At 37.5% G+C, this 27,858-nt stretch overlaps 5 protein-coding genes across 6 annotated transcripts; 1 reads left to right on the top strand and 4 right to left on the bottom strand.

Moving 5' to 3' along the window:
- Window positions 1-184: 184 nt before the first annotated feature.
- Window positions 185-2,811, bottom strand: LOC149678257 (2-Hydroxyacid oxidase 2-like). The gene is made up of 8 exons (XM_089837023.1): window positions 2,597-2,811; window positions 2,294-2,445; window positions 1,977-2,232; window positions 1,141-1,292; window positions 995-1,086; window positions 624-782; window positions 482-551; window positions 185-401 (listed from the first exon to the last, which is right to left on the bottom strand). Exons 1-8 carry the CDS (start codon window positions 2,809-2,811, stop codon window positions 316-318), a joined length of 1,182 nt encoding a protein of 393 aa, XP_089693149.1. The 3' UTR covers window positions 185-315.
- A 754-nt stretch (window positions 2,812-3,565) lies between these two features.
- LOC149678256 (uncharacterized) lies at window positions 3,566-5,859 on the bottom strand. The gene is made up of 8 exons (XM_089837022.1): window positions 5,654-5,859; window positions 5,001-5,152; window positions 4,690-4,945; window positions 4,466-4,617; window positions 4,317-4,408; window positions 3,894-4,052; window positions 3,758-3,827; window positions 3,566-3,688 (listed from the first exon to the last, which is right to left on the bottom strand). The coding sequence occupies exons 1-8, from the start codon at window positions 5,857-5,859 to the stop codon at window positions 3,612-3,614; spliced, it is 1,164 nt and encodes a 387-aa protein (XP_089693148.1). The 3' UTR covers window positions 3,566-3,611.
- Window positions 5,860-8,294: 2,435 nt separating this feature from the next.
- beg (malonyl-CoA-acyl carrier protein transacylase beg) lies at window positions 8,295-12,547 on the top strand. 2 transcript variants are annotated; one of them, XM_089836253.1, is made up of 6 exons: window positions 8,295-8,596; window positions 8,780-8,910; window positions 9,026-9,241; window positions 9,358-9,445; window positions 10,762-10,979; window positions 12,094-12,547. In XM_089836253.1, exons 1-6 carry the CDS (start codon window positions 8,479-8,481, stop codon window positions 12,487-12,489), a joined length of 1,167 nt encoding a protein of 388 aa, XP_089692379.1. In that variant the 5' UTR covers window positions 8,295-8,478; the 3' UTR covers window positions 12,490-12,547. The 2 variants fall into 2 exon arrangements, with proteins under 2 accessions (XP_089692379.1, XP_089692380.1); XM_089836254.1 differs by lacking the exon at window positions 8,295-8,596 and having other exon boundaries at window positions 9,021-9,241.
- Window positions 12,548-12,988: 441 nt separating this feature from the next.
- On the bottom strand, window positions 12,989-16,592 carry LOC149678254 (adenosine kinase-like). The gene is made up of 11 exons (XM_089836255.1): window positions 16,481-16,592; window positions 15,900-15,974; window positions 15,684-15,737; window positions 15,528-15,606; window positions 15,281-15,456; window positions 14,734-14,839; window positions 14,399-14,569; window positions 14,152-14,187; window positions 13,945-14,059; window positions 13,357-13,443; window positions 12,989-13,273 (listed from the first exon to the last, which is right to left on the bottom strand). Exons 1-11 carry the CDS (start codon window positions 16,495-16,497, stop codon window positions 13,146-13,148), a joined length of 1,044 nt encoding a protein of 347 aa, XP_089692381.1. The 5' UTR covers window positions 16,498-16,592; the 3' UTR covers window positions 12,989-13,145.
- Window positions 16,593-17,751: 1,159 nt separating this feature from the next.
- Window positions 17,752-21,364, bottom strand: LOC149678253 (uncharacterized). Its single transcript, XM_089837107.1, has 9 exons — window positions 21,162-21,364; window positions 20,370-20,903; window positions 20,034-20,067; window positions 19,825-19,967; window positions 18,698-19,241; window positions 18,534-18,636; window positions 18,225-18,357; window positions 18,088-18,172; window positions 17,752-18,022 (listed from the first exon to the last, which is right to left on the bottom strand). The coding sequence occupies exons 5-9, from the start codon at window positions 18,947-18,949 to the stop codon at window positions 17,849-17,851; spliced, it is 747 nt and encodes a 248-aa protein (XP_089693233.1). The 5' UTR covers window positions 18,950-19,241; window positions 19,825-19,967; window positions 20,034-20,067; window positions 20,370-20,903; window positions 21,162-21,364; the 3' UTR covers window positions 17,752-17,848.
- Between the last annotated feature and the right edge of the window lie 6,494 nt (window positions 21,365-27,858).

Raw genomic sequence — 27,858 nt, 5'->3', positions numbered from 1 at the left:
GAAAACTAGCAATTCACGGAATTGGCGTTGCAATGTCGTGAAACACCATTACTAGGTGCCCATTATATCGTGGTGCCTGTGACGTATTTCAAATAATATTTTTACCATCAGCCGATGAATGCTTTACAGTCCCTTTAATAATGGTCATATGAATCGATGAAACATTTGTTATTCTAAACATGAATATAATCGAAACGCTTACACCATTTCCAGAATTATTAAGGATTTTTAATATAGGTCAAACGAACCCTTTTTATAAAACAAGCTGATATTTCTTTAAATCAAATTTTCTAATTTTAAATCACCTTAAAGTAATTATTCTAAACGATATGGCAACGGTTGTCTATAGTACTCCTCTTTCACGACCGATCTCATCGATATATCAACCGCATTCTTGTAACCTGTAGTAACAAAATATAATCTACATTATCCAAATTTCCAATTAACAAAAGTTCTCTTGAAATTAATCATTATAACTTACCGGCAAGTGCCATGGTTCTATCCAACTCCCTTTTGAAAATGTCCATGACGCATTTGGAACCCTTGGCACCCTGTAATATATTTAATCCCGAGTCCAACTTCACACAGGATTCATTAACATCGATGTTAAATTGCCTACTTACTTTATAGGACAGTCCCCAAACGTTAGGTCTTCCGTAAAACACGGCTCTAGCTCCCAATGACAATGCTTTGAAAGCGTCACCTCCGGTTCGAAACCCGCCGTCTATGTAGACTTCTACTTCGTTTCCAACTGCTTCCACTATCTCCGGAAGAGCCTCAATCTAAGATAATTGGTCAATTTCACATAAAAAAATGGAGTGCATTCCGCTACTGTTAATAAAACTAAATTCGGTCCAGTGTAATTTTATAACATATGGACCTTCAGTGCCCTTCACTATGACTGTGTTGCAGAACTGTCATCATGAGTCTCATTACAATGTTTCATTTACGTCACTTTACTCCAAGGTCTTATTGCAATCATTAGTCCACTTACAGTAGCAGGCACACCATCCAACTGCCTTCCTCCATGATTGGATACAAGTATAGCAGCTGCTCCATACTGCACTGCCAATCTGGCGTCTTCGGCTATACAGATATTAAATTTCACATTCTGATATGATAACTTATTTCATGTCTTACCCGTTAAAACGCCTTTGACAACAACGGGAAGATTAGTGATTGACGTGAGCCAAGCTAAGTCTTGCCACGTTGCGGTAATGTCATGGACACGGTCTTCCTCAACAGAGGTACGGGAATGAAGGTCATTAACGTACACCTCAAAATTAGCATAGCTGTGTTAATTGAAATTGAAATTAGGTTAATTTACTGTACAAATACTTGTCTAGAAAGTTAAAATAACATTTAATTAATCCGGTGACACATCTATTTTAATTTTTATAATTGGAATTGGGCACGTAACAACCCGACACAAAACTCCATCTACATAAACATAAACTATTTCGAATGAATGTTAATGTAAAGAGTTGTTCGTTCAACCAGCTTTTAAGTACTGATAGTGTTCAGGCGCACTTCACCAACACTACTTTCCTTACTGAGACCAGGGATAGATTTAATTATAGAAGTAGGAATAGAGAACAGAACTAGTGATCTGGACGCCCGTCAAAGGCCCGGACCCCCTTCCACGGGACGGGGGAGTATGAAAGAAGTGGCGGGAGGGTAATAGCGACAGAGGTAAAAGGAATTACGTACTTTTCACCGTCCCCGTTTGCAACGTCATCAAAACGTAGTTTAAGTGAGACAATAAGATAATTTAAACTTTTCGTTGCGTGTTGGAGGGAGAGGCTCTATACTGGGTGCTCTATGAGGCGGACTGAAGTAAATGCTAACCCCGTTCTCCATTCCTACTTCTAAAATTAAATCAATTCCTGTTGAGACATTTAACATCGTTCATACTCTTTCGTCAAGTACATCGGAACACATCGATTAAGTCGTGAAAAAACTTATGTCTCGCCTACCTGTATCCACTTGGAACGGTGAAAGCATCTCGATCCCAAAAATATCGTATGCTCTCAACGGGAGAATCGATGTTCAAAACCAGAGCTTTGTAATCCGCTTTTTCCGCTCGTTGCACCAAATCGCGAGTCAAATTTCTATTTGAATATATATACACTTGAAACCATCGTAATCCATTGGGCACAGCCGCTGCTACGTTTTCCAACGATATGGTAGAGTAGCTGCTCAAGATCATAACAATCCCCGAGTCTCTAGCCGCTACCAAATTATGATTAGTATATCAAAGCTGAAATATAAAAATGTATGCATAATTGAGTACCTTTAGCCGTGCCTATTTCTCCATCAGGATGAGCTCCAGCTTGAGCAGCGTGTGGGGATATTCCAATAGGAAACTTAACTTTATGTCCCAAGATTGTGGTTTCTAAATTGCGGTTAGATACGTCTCTCATATAACGTGGTCGAATACGTAACCTAAAACAGATGTAAAACGTTAATAAACAGAGATGAATTGCAGCTCAAGGCTTCGTGGCTTGCTGTGGTGTTAAACTTAACTATAGTAGATCAGAATAATTCTGAATAATTTGCAAAACCTTGTCTATTCGAAACGTCTTCATTTTCTTACCTACTGAATGCATCAATATTATCTTGGTATGTTTTGCCCAAAAGCCCAACTCCATCGTAATAACGCATGGCCTTGGGTTCCACATTATTCTTAGCGTAATCGTGAAAATCTTGAACGTTAACTAAACCTTCGCATTCGATAAATTGTGATTGCGATTGCGATTGAGAGGTTTTAAGTACAGCTAGAAGTACTACGGTCCATAATAATGTACTCATTGTTAAACTTTCCGTCCTTAAGCCTTGCTTTAACCTTTCTTACGCAACCTTTTAGCTTTTTAATCGCCGTTAAACTAGATCACTAGTTGAGCTATTTCTTGTGTATGATCTGATGTTGTAAACCGTTTTACAAGCATACACATTTACCACCCAGGCAGCATGGATATGTATAAATACGAACGTATTTTGGATTCCCATCTCTAACGTTACACAAGGCATTTAGCAGAGAAAAACTATGACTATCAACCCCCACCTTGCTATTGAGAAGGAAATTCGAATTTTTCTCTCTGCGCATGGGCGAAATTTCAAACCCACCACTCAGGATTCTCCGGAGAGATATAGTTTCCTTTCCCCCACGTGACCTTGGTACTTTCGCCTCGATTTATAACCGTCTCACATCCGCGGGTGTATCACATATTTGGTGGCCGGCTTTTTGGCCTAGTTGCGAATCCATAACGGATCAGTATTTATACATATCCATGTAGGCAGTACATATTGAAGATAACCTTGCATTTATTAGAAAACCTTTGCTCTCTTATTTAACGAATTGGGTTTGTACCCTTCGTACTGCGCTAGGAATGTTGGAAAATGCTTAATTGATAATTTTTAACTGCTTATGTCATTAATAAGAATTTACAAATGAAAATTGGTTTTTCAATTTTTTTAATATTACACAAAACCACACAATAACCTTATTAGTCCAAGTAATTGCTTATAATTATAATGATAACGGTATTACGGTTTAAAAGACTTTATAAATAAGTTGATATATTTATAGTATCTTTAATTAAAACCAAGTGCTATAGCCATCGTTGCTGTCTGTAGTATTCCTCTTTAACAACTGCTCTCTTCGATATGTCACCAGCATTCTTGTAACCTGACATAAAAACATCATTTACTACATCGAAATTGCAAGTTAACAAACAGAAATCTTGATATAACTTACCAGCAAGTGCCATGGTAATATCCAACTCTCTTTTAAAAATGTCCATGACGCATTTGGCTCCATTAGCGCCCTGTATGACATTTACCGTTTAGTCTAAACTGGTAGTTAACGGTTAAAGACCAAATTGTGTACTTACTTTATATGATAGTCCCCAAACGTTAGGTCTTCCGTAGAACACGGCTCTAGCTCCCAATGACAATGCTTTGAAAGCGTCAGCTCCGGTTCGAAACCCACCGTCTATGTAGATTTCTACTTCGTTTCCAACTGCTTCCACTATCTCCGGAAGTGCCTCAATCTAAGATGATGGTAATATATCACCATTAATTTATAAGATACGTTGGCCATAAGTTACTGAGAACTTGTTATAAAGTGACGTGGGTCATAGATTCTCGTGAAGCAACGCCTGGTGAGGCGCTGTCAAAGGCTTAGTACAGACTAAACACTAAGATGGACCGCGAAACCGAGTGTAGTCAATTCTCGCGTCGTTCTCGAACTAGCTCCCAATAAGTCTCTACCATTACGAAGTATAGTTAGTGTTAAAATGGTCTTTCCCACTTACAGTCGCAGGTACACCGTCCAACTGCCTTCCACCATGATTAGATACTAGAATTGCCGATGCCCCATATTGCACTGCCAATCTGGCATCTTCAGCTTATGAAGGAAACATTTTACAAAAGTTGTAAGGGTGGAAATTATTTTATGTCTTACCAGTTAAAACGCCCTTGACCACCACGGGAAGGTTGGTGACTGACTTTAGCCACAATAAATCACGCCATGTTGCGTTGGGGTCAGGGTCACTGGCTTCTTTAAGAACGATGCTCGAATGCAGACGATTGACGTACAAGTCAAAATTACCATAACTATTTCAGAATTGTAATATACATACGATAACTTTTGTTAACTATAAGGACAACGTGACTTTTCTGGTGTACCTGTATCCATCAGGAAAGCTGTAAGCTTCTCGATCCCAAAAATATCTAATTCCTTCTTCGGCGAAATCGATGGTCAAAACCAGGGCTTTGTAACCCGCTCTTTCGGCTCGTTTCACCAAATCACGGGTTAAATTTCGACTGGGAAATATGTGCATTTGAAACCATCGTAGTCCATTGGGTACAGCGGCTTCCACTCTTTCCATCGAAATGGTGGAGTAGCTGCTCAAGATCATTATAATTCCCGAATCTCTAGCCGCTACCAATTTATGGTTAGGCTTGAAAATGAATAACAATAAAATGTAAGTGGATACCTTTAGCCGTCCCTATTTCTCCATCAGGATGAGCTCCGCATTGAGCAGCGTGTGGGGATATTCCAATGGGAAACTTAACTTTATGGCCCAAGATGGTCGTTTCTAAACTGCGGTTAGAAACGTCTCTCATATAACGGGGTCGAATTCGTAACCTAAAAAATTACCAACAACGATGAATTGCATCGCAAAGCTTCGTGGGGTTGCTGTGATGCTAAAAACTAAAACCTTGGTAGAATAGAATAATTCTGATTAAAAAGGTCTGATGGTAAAATTGTTCTGATCAAAAAGGTCTGATGGTAAAATTGTTCTGATCTAAAAAAGGTCTAATGATCAAATTGTTCTGATTAAAAAGGGTCTAATGATCAAATTGTTCTGATTAAAAGGTCTGATTATCAAACTGTTCTGATTAAAAGGGGCTGATGATCAAATTGTTCTGATTTAAAAGGTCTAATGGTCAAATTTTTCTGATTAAAAAGGTCTAAAAATCAAATTTTTCTGATTAAAAAGGTCTAATAATCAAATTATTCCGATTAAAATTGTACATCTATCAAATTATATTAATTTAAACTCTCTTTGTGGTAAAATGCTTGAAAATATAATAGATAATTGAACGAAATTTAATTACCGAAGTCCAGATATTTAAATATTCTTACCTACTGAAGGCATCAATATTATCTTGGTACGTTTTGCCCAAAAGCCCAACCCCGTCGTAATAATGCAGGGCCCTTGGCTCCACATTATCCTTAGCAAAATCGTGAAAATCTTGAACATTAACGAAACCCTCGCATTCGATAAAATGCGATCGGGATATTTTAAGTAGAGCAAATAGAAACGAGGCAAAGAATAAATGAGAATTCATCCTTTTGTTAAGTTAATGAAATTTGTTTGAAATAAAAAGAACAATGCTTATGGGTCGCGTTCCAGTATTTGAATGCAACACGAATCTAGAGAGTCCTTTCTTGTTTACAACAAAACACGACATATATTTGTTTTGTACAGAGTGGCATAAATCTAATAACTCAGCACAGCATTTGGACACATCCACTACTATTTCGAACTACAGAAAGAGTGGCTTAGTAAAAATGCGATCTCAGCAATGGCGACGTTGTACCAGCAATTAGTAATGATAATTGTTAAGGCAGGTAGAGGAGACAGAGAAAGAGATACAACGACGTTACCAAAAATAAATATTATTTATTTTTGATATTACTCACTGCGTGGGAATAACTGTGTAGCAGTCGAAGCAGGGATAGATTTCATTTTAGAAGTAGAAATGGAGAACGGTTAGTATTTGCTTCAGTTCGACTCAGTATAGAGCTCCTCCCTCCAAGACGTAACGAAAAGTTTAAATTATCTTATTGGCTCACTTAAATTACGTTTTGATGACGTTGCTGACAAGGACGGTGTAAAATACGTTATTCCTTTCTACCTCTGTCGCTATGACCCGCCTCTTCTTTCATACCACCCCCCCCCCCCCTCCGTCCCGTGGAAGGGGGTCCGGGACTTTGACGCGCGCCCAAATTACTATGTTCTCCATTCCTACTTCTAACATTAAATCTATCCCTGGTCGAAGTAAAGGTAAATTCTAGATGTGTTTGCATAAAGAGGATAGAACAATAACAGTTTGTAATGTTTTAAATGTTTGAAATTCACGAAAATTTTAAAGTTGAGTACAAAGCTACGAAAACATCCAATCATTTTTGAAGTAACTTTACCCCTACGCTATAATAACAATGAAGTCTAACAACACTGTTATTCACTTATCTGAGAATTTTGATTGATATCGGGGAATCCCTTTGTTTCCGGCATCTTATATTACTTTAACAATTTTTTAGTTTTTATGGATATTGACGAATTGATACAAATACAGCTGGTGTTATAAATCATCCTTATAACATCAATAGAATATTTACTAGGACAAAATATTTACAAAACAACTGCGGTATTTATCAAAATCTACATTAATACTTATCAAGACTTACATAATACAAATGCTAATTATTTTGAGCAATCTCTAATTAGCGTGTTATATAATTAAGCAAAGTGAGACGTGGATTTATTTCAGTCAGTAAAGATGAGATGTGATGGCTTAATCTGATCGTCTCTCTGTTTGTAAGGCTTTGGCAGTGTTTAACTGGTAAAACAGCGTGGCTAACTAATATCATAAGCTGATTATATACCTCAAGAAACGATGTCTGAAAGGATTCGATAGAGAATCAGTTTATTTGCCTGCAGCCTACACTACGTTTCACCCCAACCTGGTATTAAATTATGGTCACTTAAACTTTCTTCCTTCAATCTATACAACAATGAATATATATCTGTAATACGCCCTCTAAGCTCTCGGGGGGATTTGGGTGAAGATTAGTTAAAGATCACATCAATCACGTGATAAAAGTTTCTTTCCCAAGTTAATTTCATCACGCCGGCGCGACGTTACGCCAAACACTCACAGATAGCTACTTAGTGGTAGATCATCTCCTTATGGTAATAGAAACTTCAATCCTTAACTAATTTATCACAGACATTTACGAAAACATCTTAGTAGCTAAAATCAAATTTTAAAAGTTTCATTTTGATGAAGAAAATGCTTTTCTTTAACTTAACAAGTTATGTTCAATGTTTGGGCAATTTATGTTCAATGTTTGGACAATTTATGTTCAATGTTTGGACAATTTATGTTCAATGTTTGGACTATTTATGTTCAACGTTTGGACAATTTATGTTCAACGTTTGGACAATTTATGTTCAACGTTTGGACAATTTATGTTCAATGTTTGGACACTTTATGTTCAATGTATGGACACTTTATGTTCAACGTTTGGACACTTTATGTTCAACGTTTGGACAAATTATGTTCAGTTTTTGGACAAGTTATGTTCAATTTTTGGACAAATAAAGTCAATTTCAGTTATTCAAATAGTTGAACCAATAAGAGTATTTCTTCACTGCTTGATCCAGCCCAGGGCCGGAAATAAGCACAGGACACTGGACATTGTCCATTAAATTTTAAAATGTCCCATATTTTTTTCAAAAACTAAGGGGTCACTGGACATTTTGACCAATAAATTTTCCCAAGTTTTGATACCTTGACTATGAAGATCCGACACTATTTTTGCACACTCCAGTCACAATGTCCTATAAATTTTCCAGTCAAACAGGGGGTCACTGGACACATGTCCTATAAGAAATTTTTCTTATTTCCGGCCCTGGATCTAGCCGCTCGCTTTATCGTTGTATTACTTATTTACAGCCCCTCTCTCTCTCTGCTCTTCGAAAACATAACCGTAGTCTGCTTGTATTTCTGAACCGGCGAATCTTTATAGCGCGCGCTCGTAGGGTTTTGAAACTTTCTTCTCTGTAAAATAGCTATAAATTTAGCATTTACCTTTGAAATTTAGTATAAAATAATGTTTAATCTAATCATAATTTAAAATTTCGTTAAATTAAGATCAGATTTAGCTCTACAATTGCCACTATGAACTTAAAGTCTGTTATAAATGCTACCACACTAACTATGAATAAATTGCGAAAAGTTTCAAATTTAATTAATTATAATAGAAATAATTTAATCACGTCTTGGAAATTTATAAATCGTAGGTTTATTTTCAAGCTTTTAAATCATTTGTTTGACTCTTAATTACAGTTTTTCATTTACTAATCTGCTTCCGAAACTCTCTTGTAGAGTAGTAAATGAAAAACTCCGTTAAACCATGAATCTATTAATTAATAGATTAATGATTAAACTAAATAATGTATTTAATGTTTAATTAATGCAGGATCATCAATTTCCACGTCATCAAAGGTTCTTAATGATGAAATTAATCATGAAATCGTAGAACAAACTAAAGTTTCGAAAAGACCTCTAATAGATCCACGCGGAACTTCAGTTTTTACGTTCCCTGGTCAGGTAAATTACACTTATTTCATTCTTTAACCAAATTAACATAATTATTGTTTAATCATATTCAAACTAATTGTAATGTAATTAACATAGTTTATAATTAAATTTATGACTAGTGTAGGGATCTCAGTATGTTGGCATGGTAACGGAGGAAGTATTAAGCGTTCCCAATGTTCCTGAAATGTTTGAAACGGCCAGTTCTATTCTCAAATACGATCTCCTTGACCTTTGCATGAATGGTCCTAAGATGGATTTGGATAAGACTGCTAATTGTCAAGCTGCGGTGATGGTTACTTCGTTAGCTGCTGTGGAAAAGCTGCGACAAACGGAACCAGAGGTAATTAATTAATTTATTAATTAAAACGGGATAACTAAACTATGTCTTGAGGTTTTAAAAAAAATAATAATTTTTAATTTAATTTAATTTAACTTGAGATAAATATTTATTTTCAGGCTATTGAAAATTGTGTGGCGACTATGGGATTTAGTGTTGGGGAATTTACGGCTCTCGTCTTTGCTGGAGCTATTTCATTTGAAGATGGTAAATATAATTGGTTGTTGGTTGTCACGTGACGTACTTGTTGTGTCCCTTGTTTCATATAAGGGAAGGTTCAAGGGTGACAATTTACAAAAGGTCAGGGAAAATCTGTTAAGTCCAGATTAATTCTTATGGGAAAGATTTGTTGAGTTGCTCCTGATTGGTTTGCATCATGACTTAACTATAGCAATGCTGTCAGGTTAAAAGGCGTAATTTGTGTCAAAAGATGTCGCCAAATATTATTTAAACTGCAATAGTTTTTTCTCAAAACGGATGACGTAAAATTATTTATTTTTACTTTTGCGCTCTATAAAGGGATGTAAAAGTATTGTTCCGACCCCTTCTGGCTGGGTGGCGTTTTCCCCTTTTCTTCCTCATTCTTTGGTGTGACCTGAATTAGCTTTTTTATAAATAAAGTGCCTCATATTGCAAATATCCCGCCAATTTTCCACAGAAAATGCAATTCCAGTTCACGTTACAGCTCATAGGTTGCGTGACAAATTATATTTCAATATAAAATTATTTTACTCCCTTACTGGGAATCAAACCATTACACTCTTATGGTCAGCTCTCATTCATCCTGACGCGCTACCCGAATATTCTAAGTGCCCACTGGAGAGTAGGACTATAGGAGCCCTGCAACTAAAGTTGATTTTGGGACAGTTAGATTATGTTAAAAAACTACAGATTCCATTATTATGTAAACTAAATCATACTAGAATGATTTTATTCATAACTGCAGTGATATTTAATATTCAAAAGAAGAAACTGCAAAATATAGATAGTGTGCAGAGACATTTGTGAGTGCAATTCAATCGCTATCTACAACAGACTAAACAGCTTGTAGTTTTGATTGACTCAGATCAATCAGTTCCTAGCCCGAAATTACTGGCAACTCTGAAACGCAGTTAAAGTTAAAAACAAGGGGAATAAAATTTCTCTAACCCCATCTAGTGCAAACTATCTGTAATTACTCCCCTAACTTATTATGATAAATTTAATAATGTTAATTCTAAATTGGAAGCCGCGCAAAACTGTAATATGCCCGGGGCCGTCTTGTTACTTTTGCGCTAAGTACTACTAAGTACGGTCTCGTGACGTCACACCCTCTAATCTCTTACCTCGGCTTTCTGGACCACATTGAAAGTCGTCATATATTTTAGACTACCAATAGTGACGTGACGTCTCCGTAGCTCCTCCCCTCTCAGTACCACTCTATTGAAGGGAAAACATTCCCCCCCCCCCACTTTAATTTGTAAAACATGGAAGTTGAACTGTTCCATTATATAAGGCATATTATTTCCGGTATTGTTTAAAAGGAGTGAGACTAGTGAAGATCCGGGGCGAAGCCATGCAAGCGGCGTCGGAACTGACCCCTAGTGGCATGATGACCGTATTTTATGGGCCAGACTCTAAATTGAAGTTCGCGTGCCACGCTGCCAAAGAATGGTGCAAACAAGAAGGAATTGAAGATCCAGTCTGCGAAGTGGCCAATTATTTGTTTCCTCATTGTCAAGTCATCGCTGGAAATGAAGAGGTACTGTCAACCTTTTTTTAATTGTAGAAATGGTGCTTTACTTGAAGTAAGGTACAATGCATTTTTTGGGTTTGCATTCAAGCTTGCTTTTAGTGAGCAACTCGGGCAATTTATCGAATGCATTTTTGTTGCAAAACATCGTACAACACTTTTATATTTTGTTAACTGCATGATGACTGGTGTTGTGAGGGTATGCAATGCGTTGCGCAAGCGTCTGTTGGACATCTTTAATGGGGACTTACTTGAAAGGGTTGTATTGTGTTTGCACGGAACATGGTGTTCAGTCCCACTCAATGTGTAGTCTATGTATCTTGGCGTCACGTAGTGTCTGTGACGAATTGCAAATAATTTTTACACACCCGGCAATGCCTTCTTTAAGCAAATGCGACCGCCTTCTATAAGCAAACGCGGCCAAGTGAGCAACACTTATTGATATCTGCAATTTTGCCTTATTAGAACGTAGTAGCCTTTTTGCAATAAATTTATGTGCTATGTTGCATTATGCACGTTGGTTTTTCTCAGTCAAAACTCGGTTCATAATAGAGCAATCTCAGTTGTGACGTCAGGTCACGGGCTTAGCTTTGGCAGCGGGCGGCCATTTTTGGTACCACTTCGCTTCTATGGGCAAATAGCATGGGTGACGTCACACTAAGGCTTCTGGGATAGCTCTATTCACTTTAAATGGTCTTCACGGGCTTAGCTTTGGCAGCGGGCGGCCATTTTTGGTACCACTTCGGTTCTATGGGCAAATAGCATTGGTGACGGCACACTAAGGCTTCTGGGAGAGCTCTATTCACTTTAAATGGTCTTCACGGGCTTAGCTTTGGCAGCGGGCGGCCATTTTTGGTACCACTTCGCTTCTATGGGCAAATAGCATGGGTGACGTCACACTTAGGCTTCTGGGATAGCTCTATTCACTTTAAATGGTCTTCACGGGCTTAGCTTTGGCAGCGGGCGGCCATTTTTGGTACCACTTCGGTTCTATTGGAAAATAGCATGGGTGACGTCACACAAAGGCTTCTGGGATAGCTCTATTCACTTTAAATGGTTGCCATTTCTTGCACGAACAATTCGAAAGTACATTTTTCGATATAATTGTACACAAAACATTTAGGCCTTGAAGTTCGTCGAACTAAATAAAGACGACTTCAAGTTTCGACGACTGAAAAGGCTTCCTGTTAGCGGAGCTTTTCACACGCAACTTATGAGACCAGCCGAAATGGTGCTCGAAAAGGCCTTGGCCTCGATTAACATAAACAAACCGTTGATACCGGTTTACTCTAATTATGACTCGAATCCTTACAAAAACGTTAACGAAATGCGGCGCAAGCTGAAACTGCAATTGTTCAATCCCGTTAAATGGGAACAGACTTTGCATCTGGTGTACAATAGACCCGCCGATACCGAATTCCCAAAAACATACGAATGCGGACCTGGTCGAAGTTTAACGATGATTTTAAAATACGTTAACAGGAAAGCCGCGGAAAAGGCAATTTACGTGAACACGTGATTAAAAATTGTATTACTGTATTTGTAGTTTTAATAAAATATGTCCTGGTTGTAAGAAATGAACGCGTTAAGGGATGGGGGTTGTGTTCGTATTATAATTCATTTACTGAGTGATTGAACATGGTAATGTTTCGAATTTCAAGCAGTCTTAGGCCTACTTGTTCCATGAAAAAGTTAAGTCCGTTTTCAAAGTGTTTTATTTATTAACTTACAAAATTGCCAACAAAGGGTATGTAGAACATATCAAGAACACATTTAAGTCGTTAGAACATGTGAATTGTCCTACTAGGGTTCTATGTGCTCGGTAATCACATTGTGACTCCATTCCGCAATTTACGTGAACACGTGATTAAAAATTGCACTATTGTATCTGTAGTTTTAATAAAGTTTGGTCATGGTTGTTAGAAATGAACGCGTGCGTTAAGAGATGGGGTTGTGTTCGTATTATATTTCATTTACTGAGTGATTGAACATGGTAATGTTTCGAATTTCAAGCAGTCTTCCTTGTAACACGAAATTGTTAAGTGTTTTATTTAGTTGCTTACAAAAGTATTAACAAAGGGTATATAGAACATATCAAGAACACATTTAAGTCGTTAGAACATGCCATCCAAGGTTTCTATGTTCTCAGTTATCACATTGTGACTCCATCATGGCTCACGCCTTGAAGTTTGGGTTGGATGGAAATGTGCAACCCGGGTTTTGTATGACTTCACGTGAAGCGTATATACCACATTTTACACATGTTTCTAGTGGCATTCCTAGCACCAATTGTGATAAAAATCCTGCGATAAATTTAAGTTTAAATTATACATTTGTATAAAGTGAGTGGTTTGAATCAATTAAGAAATCACGAATTGGTTCTCACCTCCTGTAAATGCATCGCCGGCACCATTTGTGTCGACAATTTTATTCTGATTTAGCGCCTCAACTTCAAATTCCATCACTTTATTATCTGAACATTAAAAGTATTTAAATTGATTGATGTTGAAACCATCAAATGCGAACAATCAGTAGTGACAAACGTTCAAAGATTAAAACAAAAGTGTACTTCGTTCACAGTTCCCAGTTCCACCCTTTGGCTGTAGACGCCATTTAAAATGAGAAGCAAATGAGCTTCCTCTCAATCCCTAGTCCCTACACGAACCAATCAATCAGAGAAGACCTTTTTTGAGGTCAAAGGTTTGTATAAAAATAGAACTCTATGGTGGTGATCCGAACGTTAACTCTTAGTACTTGGTTGGCTATTATATTGAGCCTAGTCACGCACGTTCCCTGTGCTACGGTCGTGATAGTAATCATACGCAGAGCGGGTCGACACTATTCTGAGAGGTAAAAGGGGGTTTCTCTTATTACACGGAGCGAGCAAGCTTCAATGAAGTGTATTTTTCGTTTTTATCTTTGAATTTTTGGTACTGTTCAAATACCGCACTTCTGGGGCAATCTTACTACTTACCACTGGCGACTATGATTGGATCCATTCCTTGCGTTATGACGACTATTCTCGGATATTGCGTGTTTATTTTCGGCAAGTTACAAATTTCAACCGCTATCCCATGAAGACTTGTACTCTTCATTCATATTTTACAAGTGAAAACATTTAATCACTAACATTCAAAGTGAAGTGGAAATTTCAGCACAAAGCTACGTGTAATTTTCTTACTTTTAATTTATGAGCTTTTGCAAACGTCTCGGCTTCCTACAAAATCATTTTGACGCAAATAATTATAAAATATCGTAAGTTTATTATAAGATATGTTCCATAAGTATGACAGGCACTTCCTATTCTTCGTAATGCTAGAGACTTACCCAGAATCTATGACCTACCTCGTTCACTTCATGACAAGCTCTCAGCAACTAGTCACAATCTTATGGAACATATCTAAATTTTAAACTTTGGTAATAATTACCGCTTCATTTCCGAACAGGATATCAATATAAGGCAAAACTTGTTCCTGTTGCTTCTTAAACGCTAAACTGAGATAAGGTGCGCTTAAGTTCATCGTGAACACTTTATTATGTTGAGCCGCGTGTTTCGCAACCTTTAATATTGAGTCCATGCAAACCGTCAAAAAGAACCCCTAGGTAAGAGAGAAAATTAACTTGTGATCATGGCGTTATCACTGACTATGATGCAATGGAGTAAAAGGCAGAAATTGGTCGCAGTATTAACGTGCGTTTCTTCCTTCCTGCATTGAACTTAATTGGTTCTAAGTCAGATGACGAATAATTTTAATAGGCGTACTGCAATGTAGTAATACTGGGCGTTATGTATCGCTTCCAAATTCTCAATTTTTTCAAGATGTTCTTTGTGAAAGTGTTTACTCGCTGCCAAATAAGCGCAAAGTGACCTAAAAATGATGTAAGTGTGAAGGATGACACTCTGTTTCCTCTCTTAATACTTAAGTTATGTAACATGATTCTTCCCGGGATCATGGCACCATTTTTGTTTGCTCTCCCGCTCATCAAACTTCAGATGGGCATCTCACCGTTTGTACTAAATCCTCAGCAATCAACCCACAAACCTTGATTGTCTTGACGTGGCTGTGACAAAAACTCACAAGCGCATGGGCCTTGGCAAATAGTTAAGCAGCGCTAATAGAGTAATGATGAGTAGGGAACTATTTATCGTGAATGTCATTCGGTTTAGTAACCATGTGCACTCCAAATGTAAAATGATATTGGGAAGAATAATTTTACAATTACAGTCCCCGCTTTGTGGTGGTACACACACTTCTCTCGAAGAGAAGTAGTATAAACTTCTGCTAATCCTAATTGGCGACTAGAAATACCTGTTTAGACCGTTGTTGGTGACAAGAACTGCGCATGTCCCTGTAGGTTGCGTTTCGTGAATTTGAAACCTAGTGTCCACGTTCGTTTCTAGCGCTTTTGATTGTAAAATGTTTCCAAATGCATCGTTGCCGATGCAACCGGTAAATACGCAAGCTTTCTTCTTTTTCAATATCCACTAAAATGCGACTCAATCATTCGTCACTCGTCGAATAATCGACGCTCGGTACTACACGCAAACCTACTTACTTGCGCAACTCTTATGCTATTTAACGTTGATCCTCCTGCGATGTATTCTACTGGATAATTGTTTACCAAATCATGATACCTGAAGATGGTAATTTGTTTTAATTAATTACTAAATGGAACTTTACTCTTCAGTATCGTCTTAATTAATGCACTTACATTGATATGTGTTTTTCTTCTGCCAATATTTGATCGTTTGGCATTAAACCATATCTAGGGATAAATTCAATTAGAATTTGCAATTGGTCTTAAAAATGACAGAATGTGAGATAGTGCGTTGTAAACCATAGTGAGAATTCACAACTCGTGGATTTCATTATCACCCACAGTGCCTAATTACTTTCCGTTAATTCTAGGGTATTTAGTCTTAATTACTTTGATAGAAATTCATCCGATGTGTTTGCCGAGATGTCCAGAAGTGGACTCCCCATTCCGAACAAAATACCTTCCCTAGAACATAAGGTTAATTTATTAGGAAAATCCAGATAACATAATATTATACCAAGAAGTGATATCTAGTCTATTAGGGAGAAGATGTAAATTCGCCTGCACATTTCCTGCTTCATCTCCAGTCCAAACGTATAGTATGTCCGGAGTTAATCCCCGCCTCTAAATTACAACCTACATCTCATTGGTTCTTGAAAACTCGTGCACGTCAGCGCGACGCGAATGACGAAAATTACAGTCATATTTTCCGACTGAAGAGAGTGTAGCGAAATAGCCCGGGCCTCCTTTTACGCCCACCCTTATATTTTGAAAGGGGGGGGCTGCAGGGACTATCTCGCGCGAATACTTAGGCATCTTATAACTTCTCCCTAATAAACTAGATATCACTTCTTGGTATAATGTTATGTTATCTGATATTTTCCTTTAAGGCCACGTGCTAAATTGTCACACGTGCAACGCGGTGAACACTTAAAATCCGTTGTAAAAAATAATTTAAAATTCGAACTTACTTTATTTGTGTTTCCATAGCAAAAACCGAATTGTAACACAGAAACCTAACGCGGGTGTGTCTTCAAAGTAATGATAGTTGATTCTTTCTTCGCAATATCGCAACTTGTCTTTATCGTTAACTTGTTATTTTCAAGGCTTTTTCACTATCTTCGTTGCGTATATAGTTATCTTCACATTGAACGTCGTCTCCTTACATTCCTAACTGTTCAGTGTGTACTTTAGCTTTAAACGTATCGTAAAACTAATTATTTGAAGGAACTCGAAACCAAATAGATGATTAGAATTCGGAGATATTGGTTATCTTTAAAGGTCTCTTTGAAAACAAGTGGTAAAATTTAATTTGTTTGGCGAAAATGGGAATTCAATAAAAACTTGATTTTGAAAGACTTGAGATATAAGATAACACGATGTTTGATTGAATGTGTAGTCGCAGATGATTTAGGGTACGATCACGAATGTATACAAGTAATTGGAATCATTGCGCTACATCCATTTTTCTCCACGTATCTAAGCGGGCTTAGAGGGAGGAGCTAGACTAATCATTATGATTGATGAATTGTGCTTCACGAATAACGTATCTCGCTGCGTTGCCACGTCACAGTCATATGACCTCGCGAATTTATTGCCCATGCGTTGGGAGTATCAGCAGAAGACCAACCAATGAAATTACGGTTAGAAAGGCGTCAGAATTATGATACGTGACCAAAACCACTCAAGCCCCGCCCACAAACCCTTATAGAAATTAAGATGGAAAATATGGGGGAACAATACGATTAATATTTTTATGAAAAGCTTTTGTCGAACTTTACTTGTTAGTGGTTACAATTTTATGTAATTATCGTAATATTTGAGGTAAAATCTGACTAAATCTGGGACGTTTTGGTATTCTTAGAAATTATTGCATTAGATTATAATTAGCGCAGCAAAATTATTCCAATTTTTGGAAAGTTTTAACCAACGTACACGACTAACACTTTAAGTATTAACATAAAAAATTAGTTACTTCTCTACCTGAATTCTTCAAGGACAATCACGAGACTATGAAATAGATAAACCCTAGGCCTAGAGACTAAGTTTAATTAAAATTCAGAGTGGTGGCGTAGCGGTTATTGCTTTCGCCTCGCAGGTTCGATCCTTGGGCAGTGGCATCGGGTCAAAACAATTCTGCATAGAGGTCGCAACTTAATTCTCTCATCATTTGTTAAGACCAATCTGCATCGTGAAACATTAAAAGAAATACCCATGATGAATGATTTTAAATTCAAATTAGTTTAAGATTTCATAGATAATTTGAAATATTTATTATCGAAATTTTTAACAATTTATATGAGATTTTGGTTCAAAAAAATTATTGGGAAATTATTTTATTAATACAAACGTAACTTAGGAGAAAACGTTTGAACTTTCGAACTCTTTCTCGATGTTTTTCTATTATACATAACTTTGACTAGAAAATACTCGAAGAAATTGTACAATAAGGGAAACGAAAACCCTAACCATATTCCCAAGTAACCACCTACGTTACTGAACACTTCTACCTGCTGCAAAATAAATAGAAAATAATTTCAAACAATAATATTTTAATTAATTATTTATTTGAACTTACTGAAAACCTTGAATAGTGCGAATACACCACGTTTCTGGCGCTGCCTGCGTCGATGTGAATTGTCGAGACGCTTTTCTTCAACAAACTAAGATAGTTCGGCCTTAACACGAGAAAGACATTAACCAAACAAAGCTTACTTGGCTATCCCCGACGTGTAGCTAACGAAAAAATCGTAGAAAATCACTTTGCAAGATGTGGGACACTTCATTGAACAATTTCGTTTTGTTTCTTTCGTGAATGTTCCTTCGTTGCATAGAATTTTATCTAGGCCTAAATCGTGAATAAAAACAAGAAACAGAAGTTCATAAAGCATCCCTCGAAGTATACAATTCAAAAGTGTAATATATTCGTTTTTGTCAAATTTGAATCGATAAATGATCTTTTGGGTATTGGGATTTGGGTCTTCAAGTAGTTGGTAATTGCTTAACAAGTTATCATATACTGACTGTTTTTATCACAAATGACCATATCTTTGAGCACAGGTTCTCCCATCGGAATGCATTTACAATTTGAATGGAATTTTTCCCAAACGCAATCTTGTTCGCAAATCTGCAAAATTGGCAAAATATTACTGTGCAACAATCTAAGAAACTTGTTGTGTTTTGAGTACTTGTTTATTGAGGAGATTTGACCATTTTCCACATTTGATTTTTTCTGTGTAATTGTAACACATCGTTTGATAAGGTGGTTCAAGTAGGTAAACCGTGGTCTTGACGAATCGTACGCTGTAATGCGTACCGGAAACGATCCGTACGTTAAATGTCTTCATAGTAGGCGAATAATCAGCATTGTGCAAGTACAAGTAGCCTGACGAAACGCTGGCGCTCTGAAACGTCTCGTTTGTTGTTTCCAAAGGATCCATGTGTATGTTTAACGATAGAGCTAAATTTAATAATAGCTTAAATCGTTGATTATAAAAACACCATTTGGGAAGGGATATTCGTCCTACAAAATCCGACAAGCTATGTTGAGTGAAAATGGGTACGCAATTATTCCCAATAGATGTATGTATTCCAGTTAATTGTGGAAAAAATATATTATCATACTAATACTTGCCCGTATATTCTTCTTTTGTCGTGTAAGTGGCATTTTTCCAAATTGGATTTAAACACCAACAGGATCTTTTTATCCCTAACAGGACCCAGACTGATTCTCTGATACATTTGTCAAGCAAAATTATATAATTAAATTAAAATTAATTAAAGGAAATCGGATAATATAAAGGCAAATGAAAATGACCGAAAGTGAGGCACTTCCAATATGAGTTTCATTATTTTTCTTTCTAGCTTCTTTGGTTAGCCAATCAGGATTCAACCATGGATACGTATAAACACTAACGTATTATGGATAACCTTCCACGAGGCACCCGTTCAGCAGAGAGAGAAATATGACTGGTAACCCCCCCCCCTGCCCTCCATCTTGTGAGCGAGAGGGAAATTCGTATTTTCTCTCTCTGCGCATGGGCGAAATTTCAAACCCACCACTCAGGATTCTCCGGAAAGATATAGTTCCTTTTCCCACGTGACCAAGCTGTTTCTGCTTCGATTCACAGCCGTCTCACATTCGCGAGAGTAGCGCGTATTTGGTGGGCCTAATACGTTAATAATGGTTGAACTTGCAGTTATCTTGCCGTCTCTTAATCGAGAACTTCAAGTTCAACTTTTTTTGTGGTATTCGAGGCCTGACTGTTATTTCAATTTGCCTTTTGTTTCATCAAAGATTATTATGATCCCTTACTTAATGCATTTGTCCTTGACATTCATAGACGTTTTTCCATCCAAGTAAAGTTTTATCACCCTTATCAAATTTTCCTGTTTGGTCACCAACTCAAACCTTCGCATTAACATGGTTTGTTCAATACTTTCCTTAGATATGTTCATCTAATTTACAAAAATCAACGCGTAAATATTTTAGTTCAACGTTGAAAATGTTAAAGAATCCATTACTTGTAACATTTTATCCAAGGCTGATTTACGAAACCTGTAATTTTAAGTGTTGCGTAATTAGTTTAATTATTTAGACTATTACCTACAATTTTCATCAAGGGACATCTCTAAACAACTTATGAACATTGGAGTGTTTTACGAATGACCCCTTAAATTTAAGTAAGAAATTGTACGAAAATGATAATTTAATTAAGGGGTTATCCCTAAAACACTTAAATCATAAGTAGAAAACTGTTGTTAAAATGTTATAGTAACATTTTCAACTCATAATCTCCCATTGAACCTATTGTAATTGAACACTACCACCCTTTATGGAACACACTAGTGTATTCTTACGTAGTTGCGTCGCAAAATGTCACTCCTGGTATGAATGCTTCACCATTTTCTTCTATGCTCAAAAAAACACTGGTTGGATATGTGAAGTACAGTTTCAAAAAAATGTACAACTGGTAGAAACAAATTGATCCGACACCAAGGTAAAAAAATACTTTCAAACATTCTGTGAAGTTGAATTTCTTTGCTTTTGGTGTACTTATGGTCCGTTTTTTGACAGAAAGTGTTTTCTTGAATCTTCCGTATCGTTTAAACATGCCTGGTCCGTTTTTTCAAATAAGCACATTGAACTTTACATGCAAATTTCAAGCAAGAATTTGGTTCGATTCAAACCAAATCCACTGTCCAGTATATTGAGCTCACTTAAATTTTACACCACTACTTAAATTTACAGAAAAATTTCAATTCAACAGCTGATTTGTTAAATATCAACTTGTGGAATTGTAGTTCGCGTTCGATCGAGGACACAAACACTTATAGACGTGCGTTGGATTTGCGTCATCCAAGACTGTACTTGAATGAGGTCCTGTTGTTGAGCTACCAGGTTAAAATCGATTCCGAATACTTAATTTTTAAGCGCTTAACATTATCTAAATCTTTAATGTCTCTTATAAACATTAGAAACGCTAACGAAAAACTTTAGTACATACTTTAAGTAAACTAACATACATAATAAAACTCTCTTGCGATATTGATCTTAATCATGCGTAATTTATGTGTATACGAGCTTTAAAAGGATCTCAATTCCCTCAGAAATACAATTGAAAACTGATCCCTTCTAACATTGTAACTTACCATTATTTAGGCTGAAATGCAACGCCACTTCATACTGGCCAAGTTTCTCTTACACGTTTGAACATTACGTGTTCATACGCGTCTATTTTCCATATTATACCAAGTATTCCAAGCAACAGTTTTGCAAATCAATACCTTTGAAGTGGAAGTCGCAAAATCTGTTGAAATTTTTCGTTACTGTCAAATAATCTGTAGTTTTATAATAAGTTTGTTTGTTTGTTTATCTATCTATTAATAACGCTTATACTTTAGGTGCAGATAGATGGCTTTCACTTCTCTTTCTGGTAAACAAGGGATATTTAACGTGTAAGTTTCAAAAATTTAAAAGCAAGGAGTCTTGATGGTTGGAGTGATCCTTTTACAAGCCAGTTATAAAAAGCAAAGAGTATTGGTTATAATAAAACGTAGAAACTATCTGTCTATCTGTAAATAACGTTATTAGTTGCGAAACTATAGCGCGTGCCTCTCTCATGGACTAAGTAAGGTATCACGTGCCTCTCTCGTGGGCTAAGTAAGGTATCACGTGCCTCTCTCGTGGACTAAGTAAGGTATCACGTGCCTCTCTCGTGGACTAAGTAAGGTATCACGTGCCTCTCTCGTGTACTAAGTAAGGTATCACGTGCCTCTCTCGTGTACTAAGTAAGGTATCACGTGCCTCTCTCGTGGGCTAAGTAAGGTATCACGTGCCTCTCTCGTGGGCTAAGTAAGGTATCACGTGCCTCTCTCGTGGACTAAGTAAGGTATCACGTGCTAGGTTTTATAAAAAGCAACGACAGTTAATAGTGAAATTATTGCTGATACTTCTTCAATACGGTAATTTCTAATTTGCGACTATACCTTTAATGGGAAATATTCCAGATGAAGTATAAACAGGTTATACGTAACAATAGAAGTAATGGAAGTGCTCATTTATTTTTTATAAATTAGTATGACTTTAGACTTAGCGCTTTGTTTTGTAAATATTAAATGTACTGAAGGTATTGTTCTAAAAACGTGACAAAGTGAGGCAACTCTTTAAACCAATATAAAATAAGTTGCAGCGTATGAATCGATCAATAATTTTGGTTTTAAATTTTTTGCCCAAGAGAATATCCATATTCTTATGATTTTAAACGCTAGAATACAAAGTTTGACTGAACAAAAAAGACTTACTTTTATGGAAACCCGTCAATCATTTAATGAAACGGGTATAGCAGACTGAAACCATTAGATATGTTTTGGAATTGAACCGCAGACTAGCGCAACTTCGAACGAAATTATTCTCTACGTTATATCTAAACTTAAAACGTTATATCATTGTGCCTCATCTTAATATCTATGCGGGTTTTGTGGGACGGGCTTGAGTTTTTATTAATTTTGAGTGAAAAACTTACCATCCGTCACGCCTCATAATTCTGATGCCGTCTTTCTAACTGTTGTTACATTGGTTGATACCAACGCGAGTTCAGGCAGGCGCACGCGCAGCGAGATAGATTTTTCACAAGATAAAATTCGTAATACATAATGATAATACAAAATCCGTCTAGATACGTTGAGGAAATGTCCGAAAAATTATTCCTTGAAACCGTATATGTATTCCTTATAATCGTAATAGTGAAACCGTGTTTATTTACATGGACCAAAATACGTTTAGAGAGGGGATGAAGCTAAATTAAAGTGGTTTTTACCGATTCTTAATTCCGCTAATAGAACCTTATTCTATAATATTATTTTCTGGCAGCCATTTTATTCAAGATGGCCGCGAAAAAAAAAACAGCATTTTAAGTGAGCACGTACTACCTAAGAATAAGGTTTCAGTATCCCAGATATAGGTAGCAATTTAAGTTTGGGCTGGGCCATGATGATCAATCAATCAGGACTTATTTTTAAACATTACGGTTTCATATTATTATGATAATCCAAGGTACCCAACCAAAATGGTCTTCAATAAGGCTATAAATAATCTTATACCGGTGCACCTTGGAGGAGAAAGTTGAGACGGAGTCGTGATCTCCATACCTATAACGAAACCTCTATACCCTACCCATCTATGGAACTGAAACGAAGTCCTAACAGCATCCTAAGTGGCGTTTTGGTAGAGTTGTACACGGTATGAAAACGTCGATAATGCCCCCTGTGTCTGAAAAATAGAAGCTAATTCATGAGAACTAGCTTATTATTTTTAAATAGCGCTACGCGGCAGCACTTAACATCCCCTACCAAAGGTAGGGTCGTGCGCAAAGTAGTCCTTGAGAAGTTGAGACTTTCATCTCAACACATGGCCCACCAACCTTTCTACTCCATCTCACATCTTTCCTCATAGGGTGCAGTAAAAACTGGAAAAGCGTTACCTAATAATGGAACGGAACAAAGCTAGGGGATTAGGTAATACCAGAAGTGTATAATACTTTTCTTCGAGAGAAGTGTACGAACTACAAAACGGGGTAATTGTAACATGATTCTTCCCAAAATCATTTTACATTTGGAGTGCAAAACCGAATCGCATACGCGATCTAATTAGTTCCCTCATCATTACTCTATTAGCGCGTAACTAGTTCCCAAGGCGCATGCGCTTGTGGATTTTTGTCCCACGTCAAGGCAATCAAGGTTTGTTGGTTAATTGATTGCTGAGGTTTTAGTAAATACCAAACAGTTATAGAATTCACCCCAGCACGGTGCTATAGTTACCCATCTGAATTAAGTTTGATGAGCGGAAGAGCAAACAAAAATGGTGCCATGAGCCCGGGAAGAATCATTCATGTTACATAACTAAAGCATTAAGACGGGATACAGAGTGTCATCCTTCTTCTATTACCCCCTTCTGGTATTACCCTTACATTATTGCAAAAATGTCAAACTTCGGCTACTCATAGTAATTGTGAATTATTAGCTTCTCTCGAGCGCTTTATCCTCGTTATCCCGGGATTTACTTAACCCGACAGTGTCGTTTGACAATATTAAAACACTTAGATTAAGCCATAATATCACATTCAGCTTAGTGCCAAGTAAGAATGTCCTAGCGTAGTCCGACCAAGGACGTAAAGTAACATGATAAATAGAAGTAAGCCGGAAGATAAAGAACTGACGTTGTCGGGGTTTAAATAAGGAATTTTTAAGTGGTCATTTGAACGACGACCCCCTCCTTGACCGGTAATAAATAAACTGGTCCCTGATCTTGCACAATTTTTTATATTCAATTCGAAGTATGTCATCAAGGATAGATTTAATTTTAGAAGTAGGAATGGAGAACGGAACGGTTAGTATTTGCTTCAACCCGACCGACTCATAGCCCATGCAGTTTAGAGCCCCTTCCTCCAACACGTGACGAACAGTTATTATTAAAACTATCTTTTTGGCTCACACTTAAACTACGTTTTGATGACGTTGCTGACGGGGACGGCACAAAATACGTAATTCCTTTTTACCTCTGTCGCTATGACCTTCCCGCCTCTTATTTCATACCCCTCCGTCCCGTGGAAGGGGTCTGGGGCTTTGACGCGCACCCAGATTACTCTGTTCTCATTCCTACTTCTAAAATTAAATCTATCCCTGATGTCATCAAAATCTCTCTGAGGTAATGTTTAACATAAAACTGTATTTTATTTGATAGAATTAGGCTAATGTTGTGCCGTACTTTTTTCTATCATGTTACTTTAGGCCGTCAATGCAGCGAATAATATCATTTCTCTGCTTTACAAAATTTGTACCCCTTTTTTCTGCTTTCAAGTAGCGGGGATGGCTTAATAATGATTTACGAGCAAACTTCATCCATAAATCGATGAGCGCCAGTACGGGACTAAATTTTACTCTCTGATCTTGTCTCTATCAGCTTAAAGCGAGTCTCGGGCGGCTGCGCTTTAGTTTAAACAAATGCCACTAGATGGTACCAGAGTCGAGTAGAGTTAACTAGCTCGCTAAGCTTAGCAAAGACTAGTTTTACCTCTTCACTCTCGTGGAAGAGTTCTGATTGGTTCCTAGCTTCCTGCCTTTTGCAACTGTAAAATCTGTGTGATTAAGATTAGCCTGCATGTTAGGGCGCCAAAAGAGCCGAGTTTTGCTTCAAAACATTACGCGTTATATGCCTGTTCATAACCGCCGCTTATTTATAGGCATACATTTTTTTAAAAAAATTATTGTACTTAAATAAGATTGAAGACACGCTAAAGACTTCCTTATAATTTTGAAACTAAGTTGAGATGAAGCTAAACATTAATGGTTATAATAATTATTAATCAACATGGTGGAACAGATAAGTCGAACACTTAATTTGAGTAATTGTGACTTATCTGCTTTCACGAGTAATACCGTGACATTTTACTACTCAAAATACATGTTAATCTAGTCTCTACCATTATGTATGCATAGATTTTAAACTCTAATTATGATATTTTACATTTAATATGAATTAAGAAGGTCCAAGAACTTGAGCACAAACCGCGAATAAAAACTTTTGATCTTCCAAATTCGAACGCCAAGAGAAGCTGCATATGTAATATTCTTTATTTATTTAGTTAGAATATCAAACTTGCTTAACCTTATTTAGTTGGTTAAATAATTGTGCATTGTCCTTTAATGTTAAGATAAACTTTAATCTTATTCGGCATACATTTAGACTTCGACTAGGCGTCGATCATAACAAAACAATACTGGTGAATGCGCGTTGTGTCGAGTCACGGGGACCCAACTGGATAAGCTTACAACGCCATCTGGCCATATTATAGTACACTAAAGTAACATATATATCACGCTCTTTTTTTTTTTTTTTTTTTTTAAATATTTCACAGATATTGTATAGATGACTTTCTATAACCCAAAAATTTTAATGTGGAAATGTTTTAAATGTCTGTGAACCGCTTCGGTGGAATTACTACTCGACCACTCCTAGTTCGCCTGACAAGTGGAGTAGTGGGAGTAGCAACACGCTCGGTGGGTGTTTCTGCAGGGCTTTGTAGGACCGGTGAGGAAGACAAAACTGGGCTTTCCGGTGAAGATCTTTTGTGAGGCGATCGAGACAAAACCGGTCCTTCAGGGTTGCTGATTTCAGAACGAAGGTCGGAACTACTCGGAGGCGATATCGCATCCGGACCTCTAATCTCTGATTGCGCGAATGGCGTGACAGGGTGTTGAGCCCATTGTGGCTTGGGCGGTGACATTTCTCTTGACCTGTCCATCTCCTGTTGCAGCACTCGACGAGGTCTTAAATGCTCGCGGTTTCGTCGATATACGGCTCCAGTGGCTGTTCTGATCCAATAGCTATTGTCATCCGGGCCAAGGGATTGAACAGTGGCCGGTAACCATTCTCTGGTCTTAGTTGTATACCAGACTTCTTGATTAGCTCTGAACTGGGAGAGTGGTTTAGTGTGATGGTTCCCGTATTTGTTCATGTGTTCCTGGCGTGCTTGTAATTGTCGAACATGATCGGCTATCGGAAACTTGGGCTTCAGATCGCTGCGGTGAATCGGTAAAGTAGTACGAAGTTTTCGGCCCATCAACATTTCACCTGGAGACGGTAATGTCGCGGTACGCGATGCTCGATATTCCAATAAGGCTCTGTATACGTCATTTCCATCTGCTTGAGCTTTAAGCAACATGTTCTTTACAGTCTGGATATGGCGTTCGACCATTCCATTCGATCTAGGATAATGTGGACTAGAGGTTGCGCTTGTTATACCCCATTGGTCGTAAAACATTTTCATGGCTTGAGAATCGTACGGTGGGCCATTGTCAGAGAACACTGTGACTGGTATACCGTGTCGAGCGAATATTGCCTTCATGGCCTGAATAACAGGACCACTAGCTGTTGATGTTAAACGTTGTATTTCAACATATTTAGAATGATAGTCCATAACGATGAGGTAGGTATCGTTCTGTATTTTCATAAAATCTGTTCCTACTTTCTCCCATGGGAATTCCGGAACCTCATGCACTGTTAACGGTTGGTGGGCATTAGCTTTAGCTCTGCTTTGACAGATTTGACAGGACAATACATATTCTTCTATGTCCTGAGTCATTCCAGGCCAGAAAAGTCCTTGACGCGCCTTTAACTTGCATGACACCACGCCTTGATGCGCACTGTGAATGATCTGCAATATGTCGGGCCTTACTTCTGTCGGAACCACTATTTTGGTTTCCTTGTAAATTAAGCCGTCGTTCATCCATAAGTCGTCTTTGACTTTCCAATATTCTTGGACTTCTAGCTTGACAAGTTTTTTATGCGTAGGCCACCCATCGTTTATGTATTTAGCCACGAGGTTTAGTGCAGCATCCTTCTTAGTTGCTTCTTTAATTCTGGCTTCTGTCGGTGGAATTACCACAGAAATAGCCAATACTGCTTGTCCTTCACAGTCCAAATAATCGGTGTTCACCAGGTCTGTTTTAATTGGGTTTCTTGACAACGCATCCGCTATCAAGAGCTGAGAACCTGGAACGTACTCGAGTTGAAATTGATATCGCATCAATCGAAGCAGCATTCTTTGTAATCTAGGCGATATAGCATCCATGGGTTTTTTCACAATGGCAAGCAGGGGTTTGTGATCCGTTTGAATGGTAAAATTGCAACCATAAACGTAATAGTGGAACTTCTCGCATGCTGTGGTAACTGCCAACATTTCTTTCTCGATTTGCGCATATCGCATCTGTGTAGGTGATAGCGAGGTAGAAGCGTATGCGACGGGTTTCTTATCTTGTAGCATGGCAAACCCAAGACCATATTGACTAG

The sequence above is a fragment of the Phalangium opilio genome, unplaced genomic scaffold (genome assembly GCF_054372755.1).
Source record: "Phalangium opilio isolate 3A_F unplaced genomic scaffold, DU_Popi_V2 ptg000042l_1, whole genome shotgun sequence".
Taxonomy (NCBI): Eukaryota; Metazoa; Arthropoda; class Arachnida; order Opiliones; family Phalangiidae; genus Phalangium; species Phalangium opilio.
The sequence above is the reverse complement of the archived record's forward strand: the minus strand, read 5'-3'. Positions and strand labels throughout refer to the sequence as shown.

Bases quoted from the DNA above. Each gene is read 5' to 3' on its own strand.
- beg (XM_089836253.1), top strand. From the start codon at position 8,479: ATGAACTTAAAGTCTGTTATAAATGCTACCACACTAACTATGAATAAA. The intron at 8,597-8,779 runs GTAGGTTTATTT...TAATTAATGCAG, and splicing joins GTCTTGGAAATTTATAAATC to GATCATCAATTTCCACGTCA. The intron at 10,980-12,093 runs GTACTGTCAACC...CAAAACATTTAG, and splicing joins TCATCGCTGGAAATGAAGAG to GCCTTGAAGTTCGTCGAACT.
- LOC149678256 (XM_089837022.1), bottom strand. From the start codon at position 5,859: ATGAATTCTCATTTATTCTTTGCCTCGTTTCTATTTGCTCTACTTAAA. The intron at 4,946-5,000 runs GTATCCACTTAC...ATAAATTGGTAG, and splicing joins AGAAATAGGGACGGCTAAAG to CGGCTAGAGATTCGGGAATT. The intron at 3,689-3,757 runs GTAAGTTATATC...TTTTTATGTCAG, and splicing joins TATTACCATGGCACTTGCTG to GTTACAAGAATGCTGGTGAC.
- LOC149678254 (XM_089836255.1), bottom strand. The intron at 14,840-15,280 runs GTATTTCTAGTC...CATCATTTTTAG, and splicing joins ACCAACAACGGTCTAAACAG to GTCACTTTGCGCTTATTTGG. The intron at 14,570-14,733 runs GTACGCCTATTA...TCTCTTACCTAG, and splicing joins CCCAGTATTACTACATTGCA to GGGTTCTTTTTGACGGTTTG.
- LOC149678257 (XM_089837023.1), bottom strand. From the start codon at position 2,811: ATGAGTACATTATTATGGACCGTAGTACTTCTAGCTGTACTTAAAACC. The intron at 1,293-1,976 runs GTAGGCGAGACA...CAATTAACACAG, and splicing joins ACCGTTCCAAGTGGATACAG to CTATGCTAATTTTGAGGTGT. The intron at 783-994 runs GTAAGTGGACTA...CAATTATCTTAG, and splicing joins TGGATGGTGTGCCTGCTACT to ATTGAGGCTCTTCCGGAGAT.
- LOC149678253 (XM_089837107.1), bottom strand. From the start codon at position 18,949: ATGGATCCTTTGGAAACAACAAACGAGACGTTTCAGAGCGCCAGCGTT. The intron at 18,637-18,697 runs GTACTCAAAACA...CCAATTTTGCAG, and splicing joins CAAATCTCCTCAATAAACAA to ATTTGCGAACAAGATTGCGT. The intron at 18,023-18,087 runs GTAAGTTCAAAT...TTTATTTTGCAG, and splicing joins CGCACTATTCAAGGTTTTCA to CAGGTAGAAGTGTTCAGTAA.